Source organism: Palaemon carinicauda, chromosome 24, assembly GCF_036898095.1.
Source record: "Palaemon carinicauda isolate YSFRI2023 chromosome 24, ASM3689809v2, whole genome shotgun sequence".
Taxonomy (NCBI): Eukaryota; Metazoa; Arthropoda; class Malacostraca; order Decapoda; family Palaemonidae; genus Palaemon; species Palaemon carinicauda.
In genome coordinates, this window is record NC_090748.1 from 11,774,721 (window position 1) to 11,792,274 (window position 17,554).

The 17,554-nt window shown below is 36.4% G+C and overlaps 1 protein-coding gene across 3 annotated transcripts in view; it reads right to left on the bottom strand.

Moving 5' to 3' along the window:
* nsl1 (non-specific lethal 1) overlaps positions 1-17,554 on the bottom strand; it is a 178,939-nt gene that overhangs the window by 148,461 nt on the left and 12,924 nt on the right. For all 3 annotated transcript variants that reach the window (XM_068348052.1, XM_068348054.1, XM_068348051.1), the window contains exon 2: positions 14,947-16,351. In XM_068348052.1, the coding sequence (XP_068204153.1) occupies positions 14,947-16,160 (1,214 nt within the window). In that variant the 5' untranslated portion in view covers positions 16,161-16,351. The remainder of the gene's footprint in view (positions 1-14,946; positions 16,352-17,554) is intronic.

Genomic DNA, 17,554 nt, shown 5'->3' on the forward strand with positions numbered 1-17,554 from the left:
TTAAATCATAATCGTTAAGTTATCACCTTGGCCATTTTTACTACATGAACATATAAAAAATATATCTTCGGGGGAGGGGGGGGGGGGGAATTTGTTCCGTCAATCGTGGAAAGTGGTCTATGCCCGAAGGAAAAAAAATTGGTTCATTGAATATTGTTAACTCTTAAGCATATCTGCTGAATAAATTGAAGTTGTTATACACACACATATATATATATATATATATATATATATATATATATATATATATATATATATATATACATATACACATCACATCATATATACTGTGTGTATATATATATATATATATATATATATATATATCTATATCTATATGTATATATATATCTATATATATATGTATATATATTATATCTATATATATATACATATATATATATATATATATATATATATATATATATACACACACATATAAACAGGATATATATATATATATATATATATATATATATATATATATATATATATATATATATATATATATATATATATAAACAGGGAATGACGAGGTACGAAAATATTTGCAGGTATAGACTGCCATAGAAAGATTGTAAACAGATATATATATAATATATACATAAACACACACACACATATACATATATATATATATATATATATATATATATATACGGGGGCAACAAACTCACAATACGTAGTCCAGAGTATATATAGAATAGCGAACTCTTGAACATAAAAAAAACATATTTTGAGATTAAACAACACAACGACCGTATAGAAATGAGCAACTGTTTAAGGTACCATCAATCCCAATCTGTCAATTTCCACAAATATACGTTAAACATCAGATCAGCCCCTAGGTCAATGACATGTAGGCTAGGTGCTTAAGAGACCCCCTGAATAATAGAAACCACAGAACAAGAAGTGTACTCAAAGTTTCTCAGATTCGAGTCATCACTTGAGAAATACCACGAAGTGCCATTCATCATAAGTGTTAAACGTTCCAATACTTGGGACATAAACACTTCCATACAATACAACGGAACACCAATCTATTTTTTTGATTTGTCAACCATGACGTAATCAAAAAGTTCTGGTTCCTTTGATTTTCAAACGATGACGTAACTAAAAAGGTGTGTTTAGGAACATGTTGATATGTAAAACAAAATGGCAGGAACCATTCTACAAATCCCAGGGTTTGCAGTAGAGAAAAGAATGGAATAATAATAATACCCTGGATCACTAATGCCTAACTTTTCCTAAATAAAACAGGAGGGGGCGTTACTACTACTTCCTAATATTTATTCGCTAGAGGATAAGTAGCCTAATGCCCTCGGTCACGGTATACCTTTTATCATAGATCAAGGCTGTCAACGCTAACGTGAGTCCGAACTGGTTAGACTTTTCTCTCAAGTTGGCGAATTCAGATCTACACAAGTAGCCTTTTTACTTCATCTCCACATACGGCATTTTACATTAAAGAGGGAGTATCGCCAGATGTTACAGTTCCACTTTGAGTAGAGCCAAATGTTATAATTCCAAATTCAGAGTAGCGCAAGCTGTTACAATTCCAGTTTTCTTGGAATTATTCTAAGGCAGTGTGCGGAAGATTTACATAGTAAGAAAAGTAACCCATCCAAGAATCGACCAGACTCGCTCAACGTTGTTCGATTTCAGACAGAACATTCTACTAGAATATTGATTTTCTGCTGGAGAAAAAAAAAACAGGAAAAAAGGTGAAAGGTCACCATAAATACTGCACACATCATTTCCATATGGTAGGTGGGACCGGTTTGACCCCACACTGAGATCAAGGGATCAAGGTAGACCCATGGTCTAGGTACATTGACCGTAGGTAGACTCAATTCAGTCAGCTGCCGTAGATGTGCTATACCTTAAACGGGTTACTCCTCGGGAGGAAGAAAAAGAAAAATAGAAAAAAAAAACGCACCTAAGCCTACCTTTCCATTTCTTTTCTATAAGTTCTATTGTCCAATTTTTCCCCCTACAGTTTCCCGTCTCTTGCTGAAGAACAGACAATCAAAGACATACAAAATCAAAATGGCTGGCTTGAAAGATTTAATAAAAGGGGTTAAAATTCCAAGGATAAAAAGCCAAGGAAACATTTCCTTACTTCAATATAGAATGGTTAAACTAATTCAATAACACAAGACCAGTTCTAATAGTTTGAGCAGCTTTTATTGAACAACCAAATAAGGAATTGAAAAAAAGAATTCCTCTCGATACAATTTATGATTTAATGCATTGGAAAAAAAATACAACCAACGAATAGCTCGGCACATTATTTTACATCATATCTCGTTTAAGGATCACCATGAATGATATATCTAGATATAGTGGTAATATTTTTGTAAATGCGTATACTAATTTAATATGCATATATGTCTACGGTAACATACTTTGCTTCATTGAATTCTTTGCTGCACTCACCAACTTCTATTGATATCCATAAACAGATTACAGTAAATTATTTACCTAATCCTTTATATATATGTGTAGACATATACTTAAATATACATGCATATACACAATTATATATATACACTACATATATAACAAATACAATGGATAAATGCAAAAAAAAAGAAAAGAAAAAAAAAGTTTCCAATACATAAACCCCTATTTACTGAACAAAACCCATTCAATTATCGAAAAGACCAAACAAGTTAATTTTATAAAATCATAACATACATTTTAAGGCTTAAGGAAAAAAAATATTAAATAAATAAATCTATAACCGTCACAGTACGCAAATCAAATAACTAACAGAAGCAATGTGTAAACATAGCTTTTAATAGTGTTATTTTAATCTGTTGCATGAAATTTAATATATATAATACATACATATAAACATATGTATATAATTTATATATATATATATATATATATATATATAAAACATCAAATGTGGAATTAAAATACGACATGGCAATCATGTCAATAAAAACTGGCAGCCTATCAACGCTCACACGTCCCTGCCTTAAAGCTGACCATAACCTTGAACACCATTAATCTACGATATGTATATGTATGTATATATATATATATATATATATGTATATATATATATATATATATATATATATATATATATATATATATATATATAAAGGATTCAAGAAGTTAAAAAAAGCCATTGAAACCAAAATGAAGTATTTATTAGTGGTTAGAAAAAAATAATGGAATAATTCTAGATAAAAAAAAAACTTGTGAATTACTTCCTTAACATTTCAATAAAAAAAAATACACTGAGCACAATTAACAATTACAGAAAATTAATTTCTAAAAAAAAAATTAAGAAAAAAGCGTGAAAAGAAAATAAATCCAAGAAAGTTCCATTACATGAAAAAAAAATTCAAGATAGCATTATAGATTTAACGTAACTGCAAAATGATAAGTCGTTGGGACCCTGATCGAAGTACAGATAGATTGACTTCACAGCGGGTTATGCAACAGAAGGAGAAGCAGCTTAGCCCGTTCACAGGGGCCAAATACACCGGCTGTAAAGGACCACGGGTCCCGACATTTACAAATATTTAGAGACTGCTTTTAAAGTTCAATTATCTGTTTAAATATGAAAAAAAGCGACAATCTTCTTTCTCCACGCATTCTAATAGCTCCGATATTAATCCCTGACAATATTCTAAATTATACAAGAAATTGCCAATCCTTGTGTGGAGGCTTATTTCCAAGCAACATGGCGACACCTCTGTATTACATCAGTCCTCTCCATTTATTTCAGTGCTTGAACATGGTAGTTCAGTTTCTTTGCTTACTTATAAATATGAGGAAGGAGCATTCAGATAACGATAAAAAGTAAATGTTTGACTTCAATACCAAAGCCAAACCATTACCATATGTTTGTGCAGACAGAGATAATCTGTCTACGCCTAGGGTTTACATTAACTTGCGAAGTGAGTTGAAAGGAGAGTTACTATAACAAAAAAACAAACGAAGTTCGTTTAACTTAGATAACACCGCAACTACAAAGGAACAAATTGAAATCTTAAGTTCTTCTATTGACAGTAAAGACCCTAAGAATAAGTAATGTCTCATGAATAGAAAAAAAAATAGGAACGTTGTCAACTCGTTTTAAGTTTGCCGTTTCCATGACCAACGAGAACTTTATAACTACTGCATCTATGCGAGTATCTAACAAATATACTATGAAGAAAAACAAAGAAAACAATTGCAAAATCTTCCGATACCCTAAAGGAAATTTTTTAAAGGGGAATATTTCCTTTTACAATTTCCATAACAAGCGCCTCTGCCCCGGCTAAAATGCAACGTTAACATCTGTACAGGACGAAACATTCTGAAAATACACCATGAGGTCTGGGACCACTCCATCGATTGGCGGGAAACGTCGCGTTGTTGCCACATGCATGGGATGGGGCGGCTGTGCCACGTCACCGCAATAATGATAACTATATAATAGGGGTAATACATAAAACTTTCTCATGCCCGATTCAAAGGGAAAAATGGCTTTACGTTATATTAAATAAAAAAAAATCAAGGTCATGATAGTCCGAGTGTAGAGGACGCCAGTCATACTTATGTTTGGATCGAAGACCTTCAAAAACAGTACTACATAAACCAAGTTGGGGGAGGAGGAATGGCTGGACGGATGACACCCAAGCTACGTATACACGAAGTCACTTTATCCACAAACTTATTCCTTCGCTAAGCAAATAAAATGTACCTTAGTAACAAATTTCATAAACGACTTGGCCTGAGAAAATCCCTACCGTAAAATGTTCGCTAAAGAACACGAAAAGCGTAATTTGAAAGCTCATAGCATTCTTCTTATCGCTCAGCGATAAGTTATCAATACAGCATATCGATTACTACGGTTGACAGAGTATTTTGAGCTAAGGCGACTAAACACTACCCCTTAACGTTCGAAGCTTGTTATCCATTGTAGAGATCTAACTTTAATCATTGCAAAGCAGAGGCGGCAACAAAATACTGACGGTATAGCCACCTTATTAAAGCTGACAGCTCAAAGCAAGAGGAATGTGATGTTCTCCCGTGCACAGGGCCTTCTGTCTGCTGAAAACATTATCTAAGCCATCACAATCATTTCTCAATATAATTTACCTATATCAATAGTTTTTAGAGCATTTTGCTATCAATGAACAAATCTATACACTCGTTAGAATCAACACAATATGAACCTCGACAAAATACCTTAGCAACACATTTCACAAAAGAGACTGAGAAAATCTTACTGAAAAATGCTTGGTAAAGAAATGTCTCAAGCAAACACCAGATTATATCACGAAGGCAGATGACACAAGGAGTATCAATTATTCTTAGATGCAATAACAAAATAAACAAGCGTACACTTTCAAACAATATAATTCTACAACAGCAGCGTTGCCAATTAACAATTAAAGATAACCCACGTGTGAGCATAAAAGAACATGAGAAAACTTTTATTACAAATTATCTAGACTTCTAATACCGGAAGTTTACAAAAAGGCAGACCGCTATACTAGACAGATAACCAGGGTTTCATCGCCTCCTAGTTTACTGTCCCAGGAGGACCGGGCACAGGAAAAGGTCCATCTTCACCCTAAAGACGATGTATCACTTTCAAGAAAAATCCACCATTGTGAATAACTACACAAGGAAACTTGCAGCACCGGCTTTAGTAAAGATTTGCCTGCAGCATAAATGGATGATCTTCTATGTGTTTATGTTCCTACATATTTGATAGTGGGTATTGGGGCAGGGATGGGAATAGATGAGGGTATTTGGGCGTTAGAGAGTTGGGCAGTAGAGCAGAGACCACTTTAGAAAAGTACAAAGGAAAATTTAGGGGATTCAGTTGCACATAGAATAGAAGAGTTGATTGTTGCTAGGATGGTAAGGAGTATGCAGCAAGCATGGTTGTCGCTAGAGAGAGATTAGATTCTTATGCGTATTCCAAACTTTCAAATATCAAGACTATTTCCCTTATCAAACGTTACTTTAGATTTCACCACAACACAAAGCAAAACTTTGAGAATGAAGAGTTTTCGATACTTACATCATTTACAGGCCTCACTATCATCGATTATTTCCATAAAGAATAATAAGACGATCATACGGATTAATCCATCTAATAAAACGAAATAAAGACACTAGTCTTGCCAGAGAATGTGCTGGTTCACAGACGAAAACTGCGCTTTGGGCGTGGTCATCCATTCATATTTTTTTTTCTAAATCAGGCAATCCGAAGACCATCCTATCTCTACAAAAACAGATACTGACGTTTTAACGTTGAGGAGAGAGAAATGGGAACACAGAACCACACCACATACGTTGAACCTAACAATAAACAAACTTAAAGGTAAGGGTTTGCCTCAAACACCACACCCATGTCATTACATTTGCCGAGGGCGTTATCACCTACGCATAGTTTCCGATATAACATTCGAGTGTTACCTTGCTGGAGCGAACAATGACCGTAACGAAGCCTTTGTTAATGCACTAATTCCATACTGACGAACAAGTTTGAAAGAAACAAAGGCTTAGCTTTTCATATATAATTGTTAGATGGGTTTAGTTAGAACAGACGTGACAGCTCTCTCTCTCTCTCTCTCTCTCTCTCTCTCTCTCTCTCTCTCTCTCTCTCTCTCAAAATAAGTGCTGAAATGTAGGCTATACACATGAGGATTAAACTACTTCATGAGGGGAAAATTAAGAGAAGAGACAAAGATAGGATAGGATGGGACCCTTGTGTTGCTTATCCTCACAAAAAGTGTCTATATACATATTAGCATCCATGATGAATATACAAATAAAATTCTATCGCAGTGTCTACCTTATAAAGCGAAACTTCCAAAGAAAGAACAGGAAGATGTGGATACAAGAATCACAAAGCTGGGAATAGAACTTCAACTGCAAAACAAGTGTCACGGGAGAACTTGAAGGGCCAATTGCTGATCTGCTGAGTCAGCCCGAGTAGGTAAATTCTACCCGAGGTAGATAATCTCAAGAGAAAGTTGATATTCTAGCTAAAAGTTCTAATTCAATTAAGATAACACTAAAAAACGTTTGCAACACTTTTGCAATGGGAAAAACCCAATAAGCTTCAGTTAATATCATTAAGAAAAAATATTGTTTGAAAAACCACAAGATACACCATTACTGAGAGATCTATTTCCTATTCCAAATGGAAGCTTTAATTGTAAATGAGAGAAGAGACAGCACATAAGATAAAGAGCAAGGTTACTGAACTGAGATGAGAAAGGTTGGAGAGCCAAAACCAAAAAATTAGTATGTGCAATGTATTTAGTGAAGATAGCTGTTTAGTAAATGTTTTAATCTTTATAATCTTTTATTAACAATTTTAAAAAATATCAAGAAGTTTTCGTTATTCAAGAAACTTCCAATAAAGTGAGACTGAAATTCGAAAGGCTATAAATGAAAATGGAGACACGAATATGTTACGATGGTGCACGTACATCATACGTGATAGGGTACCACACGATCACCTGTTTCCACAGTCAAAGGTTTGGACATTTTGAAAAGTATTCCAAGTTTGACTGATGATATAGTGTGTAGGAAATCATAACATCAAGGAATGTAACTATCAAGTAGTAAAACGTATAAAATGCTTCAAGTTTAAGAAAAAATTATCAAAGTGAAATCGATAAATTATATAGGTCTGGATGTGGAATTGATGAGACTAGCAATTGATACTGATCATGGATAGTGTCATAAATTGCAGCTAGGCAAATAATCAATCTATTAGATATAAAAAAACGAAAATCAGTATCTACTGGATATAAAAGGCGGGCCTTTCGTCAGCAAAGCTTATTCTCATATTAATACTACTAGCTAAGCTAGAACTCTTGTTGGAAAATAAGGATGCTATAAACTCAGGGTCTTCAACAGGGAAAATAGCCCCGTGAAGAAAGGAAATAAGAATCAGAAGAAATAGTGTGCCTGAGTGTACCCTCAAGTAAGAGAACTCTAACCCAAGACGGTGGGAGACCATGGTACAGAGGATATGACTTCAAAAACAAATACTATACGTAAATAAATTTTCTACACCAAAAACAAAACAAATACACACATTTAGTAGTTTACAAATCTCTTGAGAACAAATGCAATGTTAACATGGGAATTTGGCCTTCTCATTTGGGATGATTGACCTGGCAACAACCAAATTGGTTACCTCGAGATTTCAATGTTTGGATGGATGACGCAACTAACCGTGATGCAGCTGCCTTTAGTGAGCTACTGGAGGCATATCAATTGGTTAATAGTGTTGATTATGCTACAGCAATGATTGGGCATACGCTGAATTCAGCTTTTTGTGATGGAATGAATATATTGTATCAGATAAGTGTGAAGTGAACTATTACGCATGTGCATAAACTTATAACTTTTCGATTACCGTTTTGGAATAACAGAACGCTAAAAAATTATTTATTTAGATCAAATTTCTCTGAGTGTTTACTAATGAAGTTAAAGAAAATGTTCCTCGTGGTCACGTTAACTTACGAATATGAGGCACCCGGTGTGTTCATGTGCCTTATAAATGCATACAATGGGATAAATAAATATAACATGGGGCCCAAAAAAAAACAGCTAATTGTCAAAGACAGACAGACCTTAGTTCGAAAAAAAAGCCTCCTTGATAATTATAGCGACCAAGAACTAGCGAACACATTTCTAGAATTCATTAAAAACGAATAGAAAATATAACGATCTTCTATAGGTGTCATGAATCTGATTAGAGATGAACAATATGCACAAATAAAATTAACGAGATTTAATAAATAACACATGATATCAGGATAACAAATCATGTGATTGACCCCAAGCCAATATATGTCACATCAGTAAAAAATCTTTTTTAGTCTTGCGGACATTATTTCAAGTAGTTAATATAAGCGTTGATCAGTAAGTATCCTAAATCTGAGTAAGTGGCTATATATACACCAGTTCTGATAGGCGATCTAGATTATCAGAAGTTGAAACGTTAAGAGCTATTTCGAATCGATCTTCCATATCAAGTACTACCATGCGTAATTCTTGACAACTAATTTATCATTTGAGAAGAATCGCCGTGTAACCTGATAACCACTCAGCGTACAATTATATTCTAAGGAAACAGCTGTGTGTGTGTACTGTTATTGTTATTATTACTTGCTAAGCTACAACCCTAGTTAGAAAAACAGGATGCTATAAGCCCAGGGGCCCCAAAAGGAAAAATAGCCCAGTGGGGAAAGGAAACAAGGAAAAATAAAATATTTTAGGAACTGTGACACTATAATAAATATTGCCTATATAAACTATAAAAACTTTAACAAGAAGAGAAATAAGATACAAAAGTGTATCCCAGTGTACCCTCAAGCAAAAGAACTCTAACCTTTGTAAATAATCAGCTGAAACTGATGGACCAGAACAAATGTGGCATCCAGATTATACTATATAAAGTGTTGCTTTTAACATCTACAAATATTGTAAATACACGACCAGGAAAACAGCCCTTAAAGTGAAATATAAATAATTATCATACTATAAATAATGGGATGAATTTCTTTTTAAATTATTGCAATGACTAACAACATGGAGGTTATCTGGTACGGTCAAAATAGAGAAAGGGAGAGCAAACAAAACCTTGCCTACTTTATGCCCACAAAATTGATCTTTTGAACAATAAAATTATATATATATATATATATATATACATATATATATGTATATATATAATATACATATATATATGAGAGAGAGAGAGAGAGAGAGAGAGAGAGAGAGAGAGAGAGAGAGAGAGAGAGAGAGAGAGAGAGAGAGAGAGAGAGAGAGAGAATACAGGATCTGAAAACACGATTTCAGTTACTATTTCTATGATCCAACAACAATTGTAATAATCAGATCCCTGTTTTGTTTCCAAGAAATAGTCCATGAAAAGGCATACATTACAGCAATAAAAACAACCCTTTTTTCATCAGCAGTGAAATGATGACAGCGAAATAAATGTACGAAGTGCGAACATAGAAATCTTGTAATCTTACAGACAGTATACAACTCGCATTTGATTCCAAAACAGGCCCACTATCATGAATACCCTAAAATTATGTGGGAAGGGGAGGGCAGATCGAGAAGGGAGCAGAGAAATGGATGGCAAGATGAGGTGAAATGTGATACAAAGAAAATAGGTTTGGTGGAAGAGGATGCTTTCAATAGAAAGCGTTGAAGAGGTAAGCATCACGCAACCGACCCCTTAATGTAGAGAGAATGGTGGGAAAGTGGTGATGTGGGGGAGTCACACTTGCAGCAGGTCTAAAAATAAAGCACTTATCTTCTTTACACAAAGGATCGACTGCGGATGAAAGTGAATGGCAGCTAATGCATTTACTTTTAGTTTCTTTATCCTTTAGTCATGCAATTCAATCTCCTCACTGCACTATTAGCAATCAAGGTTTATTCTTGAAACTTATGTCGATATCATTATCAAAAAGTTCTTTATCCGCATAAGTGATCTTCCAAATTTTGCGGCAAATTCTTCCTCGAATCAAAACGCAAGACTTCAACTTTACTGGAATTATCAATTTTCATAGCAACTTCCATGTCTCAAATTTCTTTTTAGGCGGATAAACTTTAGAGATCAACGGCCTGAGTAATGTTTGCTTAGTGGCCTGCTAACGTTTCTTGCCATCATTATTATTACTAGCTAAGCTAAAACCATAGTTGAAAAAGCAAGATGCTATAAGACCAAGGACTCCAACAGGGGGAAAACAGCCCAGTGAGGAAAGGAAATCCGGCAATTCTAGAATATTTTAAGCAATGATTTGTTCTACCTGATTAATAACATCACTCCAACCACATCCATTGCCTCCTGGGTTTCTTGTTTTCACCTATGATGGTCATCAGAACAGGACACGGCCATCAATTAGACTTTTTTCTTCTTCCGGGTCGAATAAACGTTCAATTATTCAATTAAGTTTTCTACAACTTGTATTTTGTACAAATCCATTAATAAATTGCAGCAAAATTACTTATACTGGGAAGAAAATAATGCTACTTTATTCTACAAAGAAAATCTGTATTCCACCGATAAGCATAGAAACTATCCAAAAATAAACTACAGATAGCTGTATCATGTCTGCTGTATCAAAAAAAAAATCAAACATATTAAAAGCCATTTGACTTGTTTTTGTAATCTAGAAGAATAAAATCGTCTAATCTAGGCCGGAACTCATCTCTGAGGTCATCAACACTTGACTGAAGTGGTGCTTTGGAAGCAACATCTAACATAATAAGAAGCTTAAAAGGCATAGCTTAATGGCTCTAACACTAGAATACAAGTGACACTAACTCCGCAGTATCATTGCTATTGGATGAGTGAAAACATTTAAAATTCATAAGTGTTACAAAGCGCGTTTTCTACCTTTGCTTGGTGCAGAACTAATGTAAAAAATAAAAAATCATTCTTGGGAAATGGAGTATATACGCCTATTATACAATGAAAGACAATATGCTACAGTACGGACATCACACGCCAGGGGAGCTGTGACACCCCTTTCGAAATCAATAAACTTCTAGTCCTTAGGTAGGGTAAACTTCCATAGCTTTAAAATTGGCGTATTTGTCACTTTTCAAATTTAATCTAGATAGGGCTTAAACCCTGTGTTAGTCGAGTTGTGGGGGAGGGAATATAGACACCATCTGGGGATTTGATTTATTCACCATCGTAATAGTTGCGAACTGCGAGTCTTCTAGTGAAAGTTTTTTAATGAAGGTTACTCGTTTATTAGATTAAAATCAACAAATGCCCAAACATACATTAATTCCACAAGGTAACATGTGCTGCTCTTAGATATAACAGTACCTTAACATCAAAGTGCTTAAAACATACATATAAAAATGAATGTAAGTATGGTTGAACCTACATCCCATAAGCATAACCCTTAAAATCTCACCCCCAAGACATACTTATGACAAGTGTATATCTCTTTAACATACAAACTTTGTCCGTTCTTGTTCGTATAAACGACGTTACATCATATAATGTATGTTTCCGAAATGCAGACCAGCAACAGAGATAGGACAAGAAGTTTTTTAATATTTTTACCAATTAAAGGACTATAAAATACGCCATACGCCTTTTAGAGCTTAACAATATCATCCATAATCTCCAACTTCATTTTATACATTCAAAAAGAAAACTACACAATCAAGAAAATCATTGTCCCCGAACAAGACACCAACTGCAATGTACCATAAAGCATTTCAGCTGACAACTCTTGGTACACGTACTATGCTATATATACACACCAAACGTCTATGCCAAACCATTTGTTCTCTGTCAATAAGAAATGTTCAGGATATAATTTTCCTATCGAGTCTCATTACAAGAAACAATAATGCAGGTAATGCCAATTAAAAAGCACAATTGAAATGGAATCATAAATAAACATCCAATGCCAACTAATATAACAAATGTATATATGAAATGAAAAAAAAAATAAACTTTCGCTGGTCTTGGAATGTTCAATCATTTAAACATGGAAAAAATAAACTCATGAATGTTGAAAAAGATTCAATCGCAAAAAACCTCCGATTTCCAGTTGACGCAAACGGCCTGAGTTTACATACAACGATTGGAAACTTTTCATAACGTCCCACGAAGCTGAAGGGCAAAGGTTCAACAACCATCCATACCCAAGGCAAGAGAAAGTATCCCCTTGTGTACAGAACACGTACAAGAAATAACGAAGCTAGGGAGCACCACATGGCAACCCGCGTACATATCGCGAGTATAGACAGAACCGGCAACCATATCTTCCCCCCTAAAAGAAGTAAAGGAAGAAAAAGGTTCGTAGACACGATGAGCTGACCTTGAAAACAGTTTAACGCGTCAGCTAGAGGTTTAAATCATCCGTTGCATCTCATCCATTCATATTTTCATGACACATTAACGTAGATGAAAGTTTGACTTTTACCGCCAATCTGGCACTTGCCTTTATCTACTAACAAACTACACTGCAAAACCTCCATTCAACCAAAATTGTTCGTATTATTTCCTCACAAATCAGATTCAATAAATATAAAATCGAGACTCAGTCTCGTGGCAACTGCACGAGAGAGAGAGAGAGAGAGAGAGAGAGAGAGAGAGAGAGAGAGAGAGAGAGAGAGAGAGAGAGAGAGTCGCTCTCAGCCTCGTGGTAACTGAACGACGGAACCGGCTGATCATAACCACTGGCTTACCCGAAGTTCCAACCCAGCCATCCTCAGTCAGTCCTCACACTGACCTTGGGATCCCAGCAAACATTTAAAGGTACGGCCTTTCACGGAGAAATTGGGGAGCGGAGATTTAAAGGCTCCTCTAGACGTTACTGTACACCCCACCCCACCCGACCACCACCTTTCAGACTACCACAAGGGACGCCAGACCGCCAAAACTCCCTCCACCGCAAGCTTTTCTGGATCGTCACTTAACACTCGTCTTGTCGCTGGCAGTTACTTGAAACCGGTCTCTGCCGCTAACCTTATCCGTACTTTCCTGAACACTTGGTTCATCACGGAAGCTACTAAACGAGCTTTAAACACCTACCTAGCTCAATGCTAAGTACAGATACGTTTACATAAATTATCAGGTCACCTGACTGTATAATGACCCAATAACTATTGAATATGATATAAATGACAGTTAAATTAGGTTCTAGTCATCATCTCCTATGCCTATTGAAGCAAAGGGCCTTCGCCAGTCGTCTCTATCTTGAGCTTTTAATTCAATACTTCTCCACTCATCATCTCTTACTTCACGCTTCATAGTTCTCAGCCATGTAGCCTGGGTCTTCCATGTCTTCTGGTGCATGGGGAACCCAGTTAAACGTTTGGTGAGCATGTCCAAACCATCTCTATCTACCCCTCACCATGATCTCATCCACATATTGCCACTCGAGTAATCTATTCATTTTTAATCCTGTCCTGCCATTTGTTCTACTCAAGCATCAACATGTTTTATTTCAATTGAACACCACACCTTTGAGCTAATACTTACAGATCTACATAATGTTAGTTTTTGAGATACATTAAAATGTAAGGGCACAGTTCTAGCTAAACTACCAGTATCACTGGTAAAAAGTAATGAAATCTTACATAGTCTCTCTCAAAATAAAATTTTTAAATAATTTTAGAAATTAAAGAAACAGCATGAATATGTACCATAAAACATCCTCAAATCATACACAGCAAAAAAGACAATTCAGATTGGGCCTAAATCCTGAAACGGCCTGACGCAAAAACACCAAATCTTATATTCAGTTATTTACAATAGCAGTGCACTTTTACATAAAAAAAAGGAAATACCAGCTGACAAGATGCCTTCAAAAGCTTTCCAATATAACAATTTGTTGATCATTCATATTACCTAGTGGTTGTTCAAGCCGAACACTATGACACCCAAGCTTTCACAGACCTTTCCCAAAAGGTTTGCTTTATGATTGAAAAGAGAATACAGAACCACACGTATAAAGTTAGATATCAAGGTGAGAAGACCATAGACAGAAAGGATAGAGTGAAGCATTCTAAGCTACAGCAGTAAAATCTAGGGCAAACCCTAGAGGAGTTCTCTGCACTAATGTTGTCTACGAAAAAAAATCCTACAACTTGTTGAAAATATAGTTTACTTTACATGCAAGAAGTTAACATCTTAAAAGTTCATAGCTAGATAAACATAACCACCATAAAAATCTATACAACAGATAAGAATTAACAGCAAAATATCTAAATATTAAGCTCTCTTCCAGAAAACTAAAGTTCTTAGGCAGCATACCCTTCTCATAAAATAATAAAACTAAGCAAAAAGAAAAATGGCAACAGAAAATGTCCAACTTTCAGAACATAAAAAATCCCAAAGTTACAATTTCACAGCAACAAAGTCATTATTCTAAAGAATAATCTTAAAAAGAAATAGCTGATACTTACACATGGGTATGATGCACATTGGTGTTATTGAAGCCATCAAGTTCGTCGCACGACTCCCCACCGGACGAAGATTCGGTAGCATCCGAATCATGATGGGTATGAGCATGGGCTGCAGAATGAAACTCAGCCACTACTGCCGAGACTTCTGTTCTGGTATCCTCAGGCAACGATGGTGCTGGGGTTGTCGGTTGGCTGCGTGACGGCTTGTGCGACACAGCAGCCAATCTGGCAAGACCTTGTGACGCTTCAACACGGCGAACTAAACTGACTAAAGCTGAGGTTGACATTCCTTTCATAGTATCAGCCCTGAGGGATTCAACACCCACCTCTGGAATGCCTAGTGACTCTGGATTATCTTCACGGAGACTCATCCGGTCCTTTTGTTGCGCCAAAACACTCTGAGAATGGTCCAACAACTCACGAATCTGACCTGACACAGAGGCACCCAGTCCTCGCGCAGTTACACGTCTTAACCGTCTCAACAAACGTATTTGTCTTCTTTCTATTTGCCACTGCCGACGACTCAGGTCATCCAGCAGCAACTGTGACCTCTCCTCTCTAGACACTTGAGGAACAGCAACTTGTGGCTCAATTACCTGCTGTTCATTTCCATTACCAGCTAGGTCAAGTGCAGCTGTTAAGGCTTCAGGGTTATCCGCTAACCGTGTCAAGGTATCGATGATCTCATTCATATCTTCAAAATCCCTCCCGATGAATGCCAAAAGGTCCCCATCCTGAGACAGAGGCCTCTGGGACTTGGTTGAAATGTCTTGTAAAGGCACATCATCTGTGCTCTGCTGAATATTATCTTGACCCATGACTGTTGGTGGAGCTATCTCCGAGGGGTTCAGGGCTACGTCGGTATTTTGTGATAGGGGCGGGGGTACGCCCGATGAGAGGTCCATGGTAGAATGGGCAGCGTGAGGGCGTGGAGGAGGGTCACAGCCCTCCCGCCCACACGCCAACCCACCCGCTTCTGGCGGAGAGGGAGGCAAAAGATGGAGCCGACGAGTGCCGTTTGTCAGGGCAGCTGTTAAATGGGCGTCCGTGCAATCAGGAGGCTCCTTCAACCCACCATACTGTAATGCCAAATGAGTGGTGGGTGGTGGGCTACTATGCGCAACTGGGGCCTCACCTGGGCGGGTAGGCGAGTGGTGATGGGCAGCCACGTGAAACGTCTGGGGGTCCGACGCTTGAGTAAGGGCGGGGGCCATTACGCCCACCCACTCTAGCGCCGGGCTGCTAGCTGCCACCCATGGCACCACCACACACCCAACACTCACACTTCTCACAACACAATTTCATGACACTGCAATAACAACACCATTACACAGCACTAACACATGTTGTTTCTGCTCAAAAAGATTGCTAGCAACCTTTGCCCACTCCTGGACTTCGCATAACACTGTAAAAGAAAAAAAAATCAATCATTAGAATCATTAAGGTAAAAAAATGTTACAATATAATAAACAGAACCACTACAGCAAACTACAACAGGTACACAACTTCCAACAGATCAAACCAACTTCTACACTTTCACACAGTAATGAGTCAAAAAATGTTTTTTTTTTCTATTAAAACTCAGCCCGATACATTACATGTTTCTCTAAAAGATTTTCATGATTGTAAAGTGAGGCTTCTTTATATAACAAATAACCCTTTAAGTGTCAAGCTTTCACCAAAAAAGGCACAAAGTCCCCAAGCCCTAACTGCCACACATAGAACTTTGGAATGTGCTTTCCATTACTATACAATCATGTTTCAACAAAATTTTCACAAAATGAGAAAACTGGCAAAAACTGGGCATAAAATATGTCCAACAATGTCAAAGGGAGAAGCAGCATCTGGATGTAGAAGGTGTTCAATGGCGCTGAAAGGGTTAACTGAATCTAGATTAAATTAAGAATATTTCTTTCTTTATCTTTGTTACAACTTTAAGCCGCTGGTAGTAGGTTGGCCAGGGCACCAGCCACCCATGAGGTCCTTTGACTGGCCAGGCAGTACTACATTGGATCCTTCTCTCAGGTTACGATTCTTTTTCCCTTTGCCTACACATACATCAAATAGTTTGGTATGTTCTTTACGAACTCTCCTTTGTCATCGTACACTTGACAACACTAAGATTTACCAAACAATTCTACTGCACTGTAATAGTTCAGTGGCTACTTTCCTCTTGGTAAGGGTTGAAGAGACTCTTTAGCTATGGTTGGAAGCTCTTCTAGGAGAAGGACACTCCAAAATCAAACCATTGTACTCTAGTCTTAGGTAGTGCCACAGCCTCTGTACTATGGTATTGGGTTAGAGCTCTCTTGCTTTATGGTACATTCGGGCACACTATTTTATCCAATTTCTTTTCCTCTTGGTTTGTTGAAGTTTATATAGGAAATACTTATTTTGATGTTCTTACTGTAATTGAAATATTTCATTTTTTCTTGTTACCTTTCCTCACTGGGCTATTTTCCAACTAGGGTTGTTGCTTAGCAAGTAACAATAATAACATACAAAATAAAATCCAGCTTAAGACTTTTATTCGACTTTCTATGTTTCTACGTTGGACAATAACAATGAAGTGATTTTGAATAGAATTGTACTTATAAAATTTTATTAA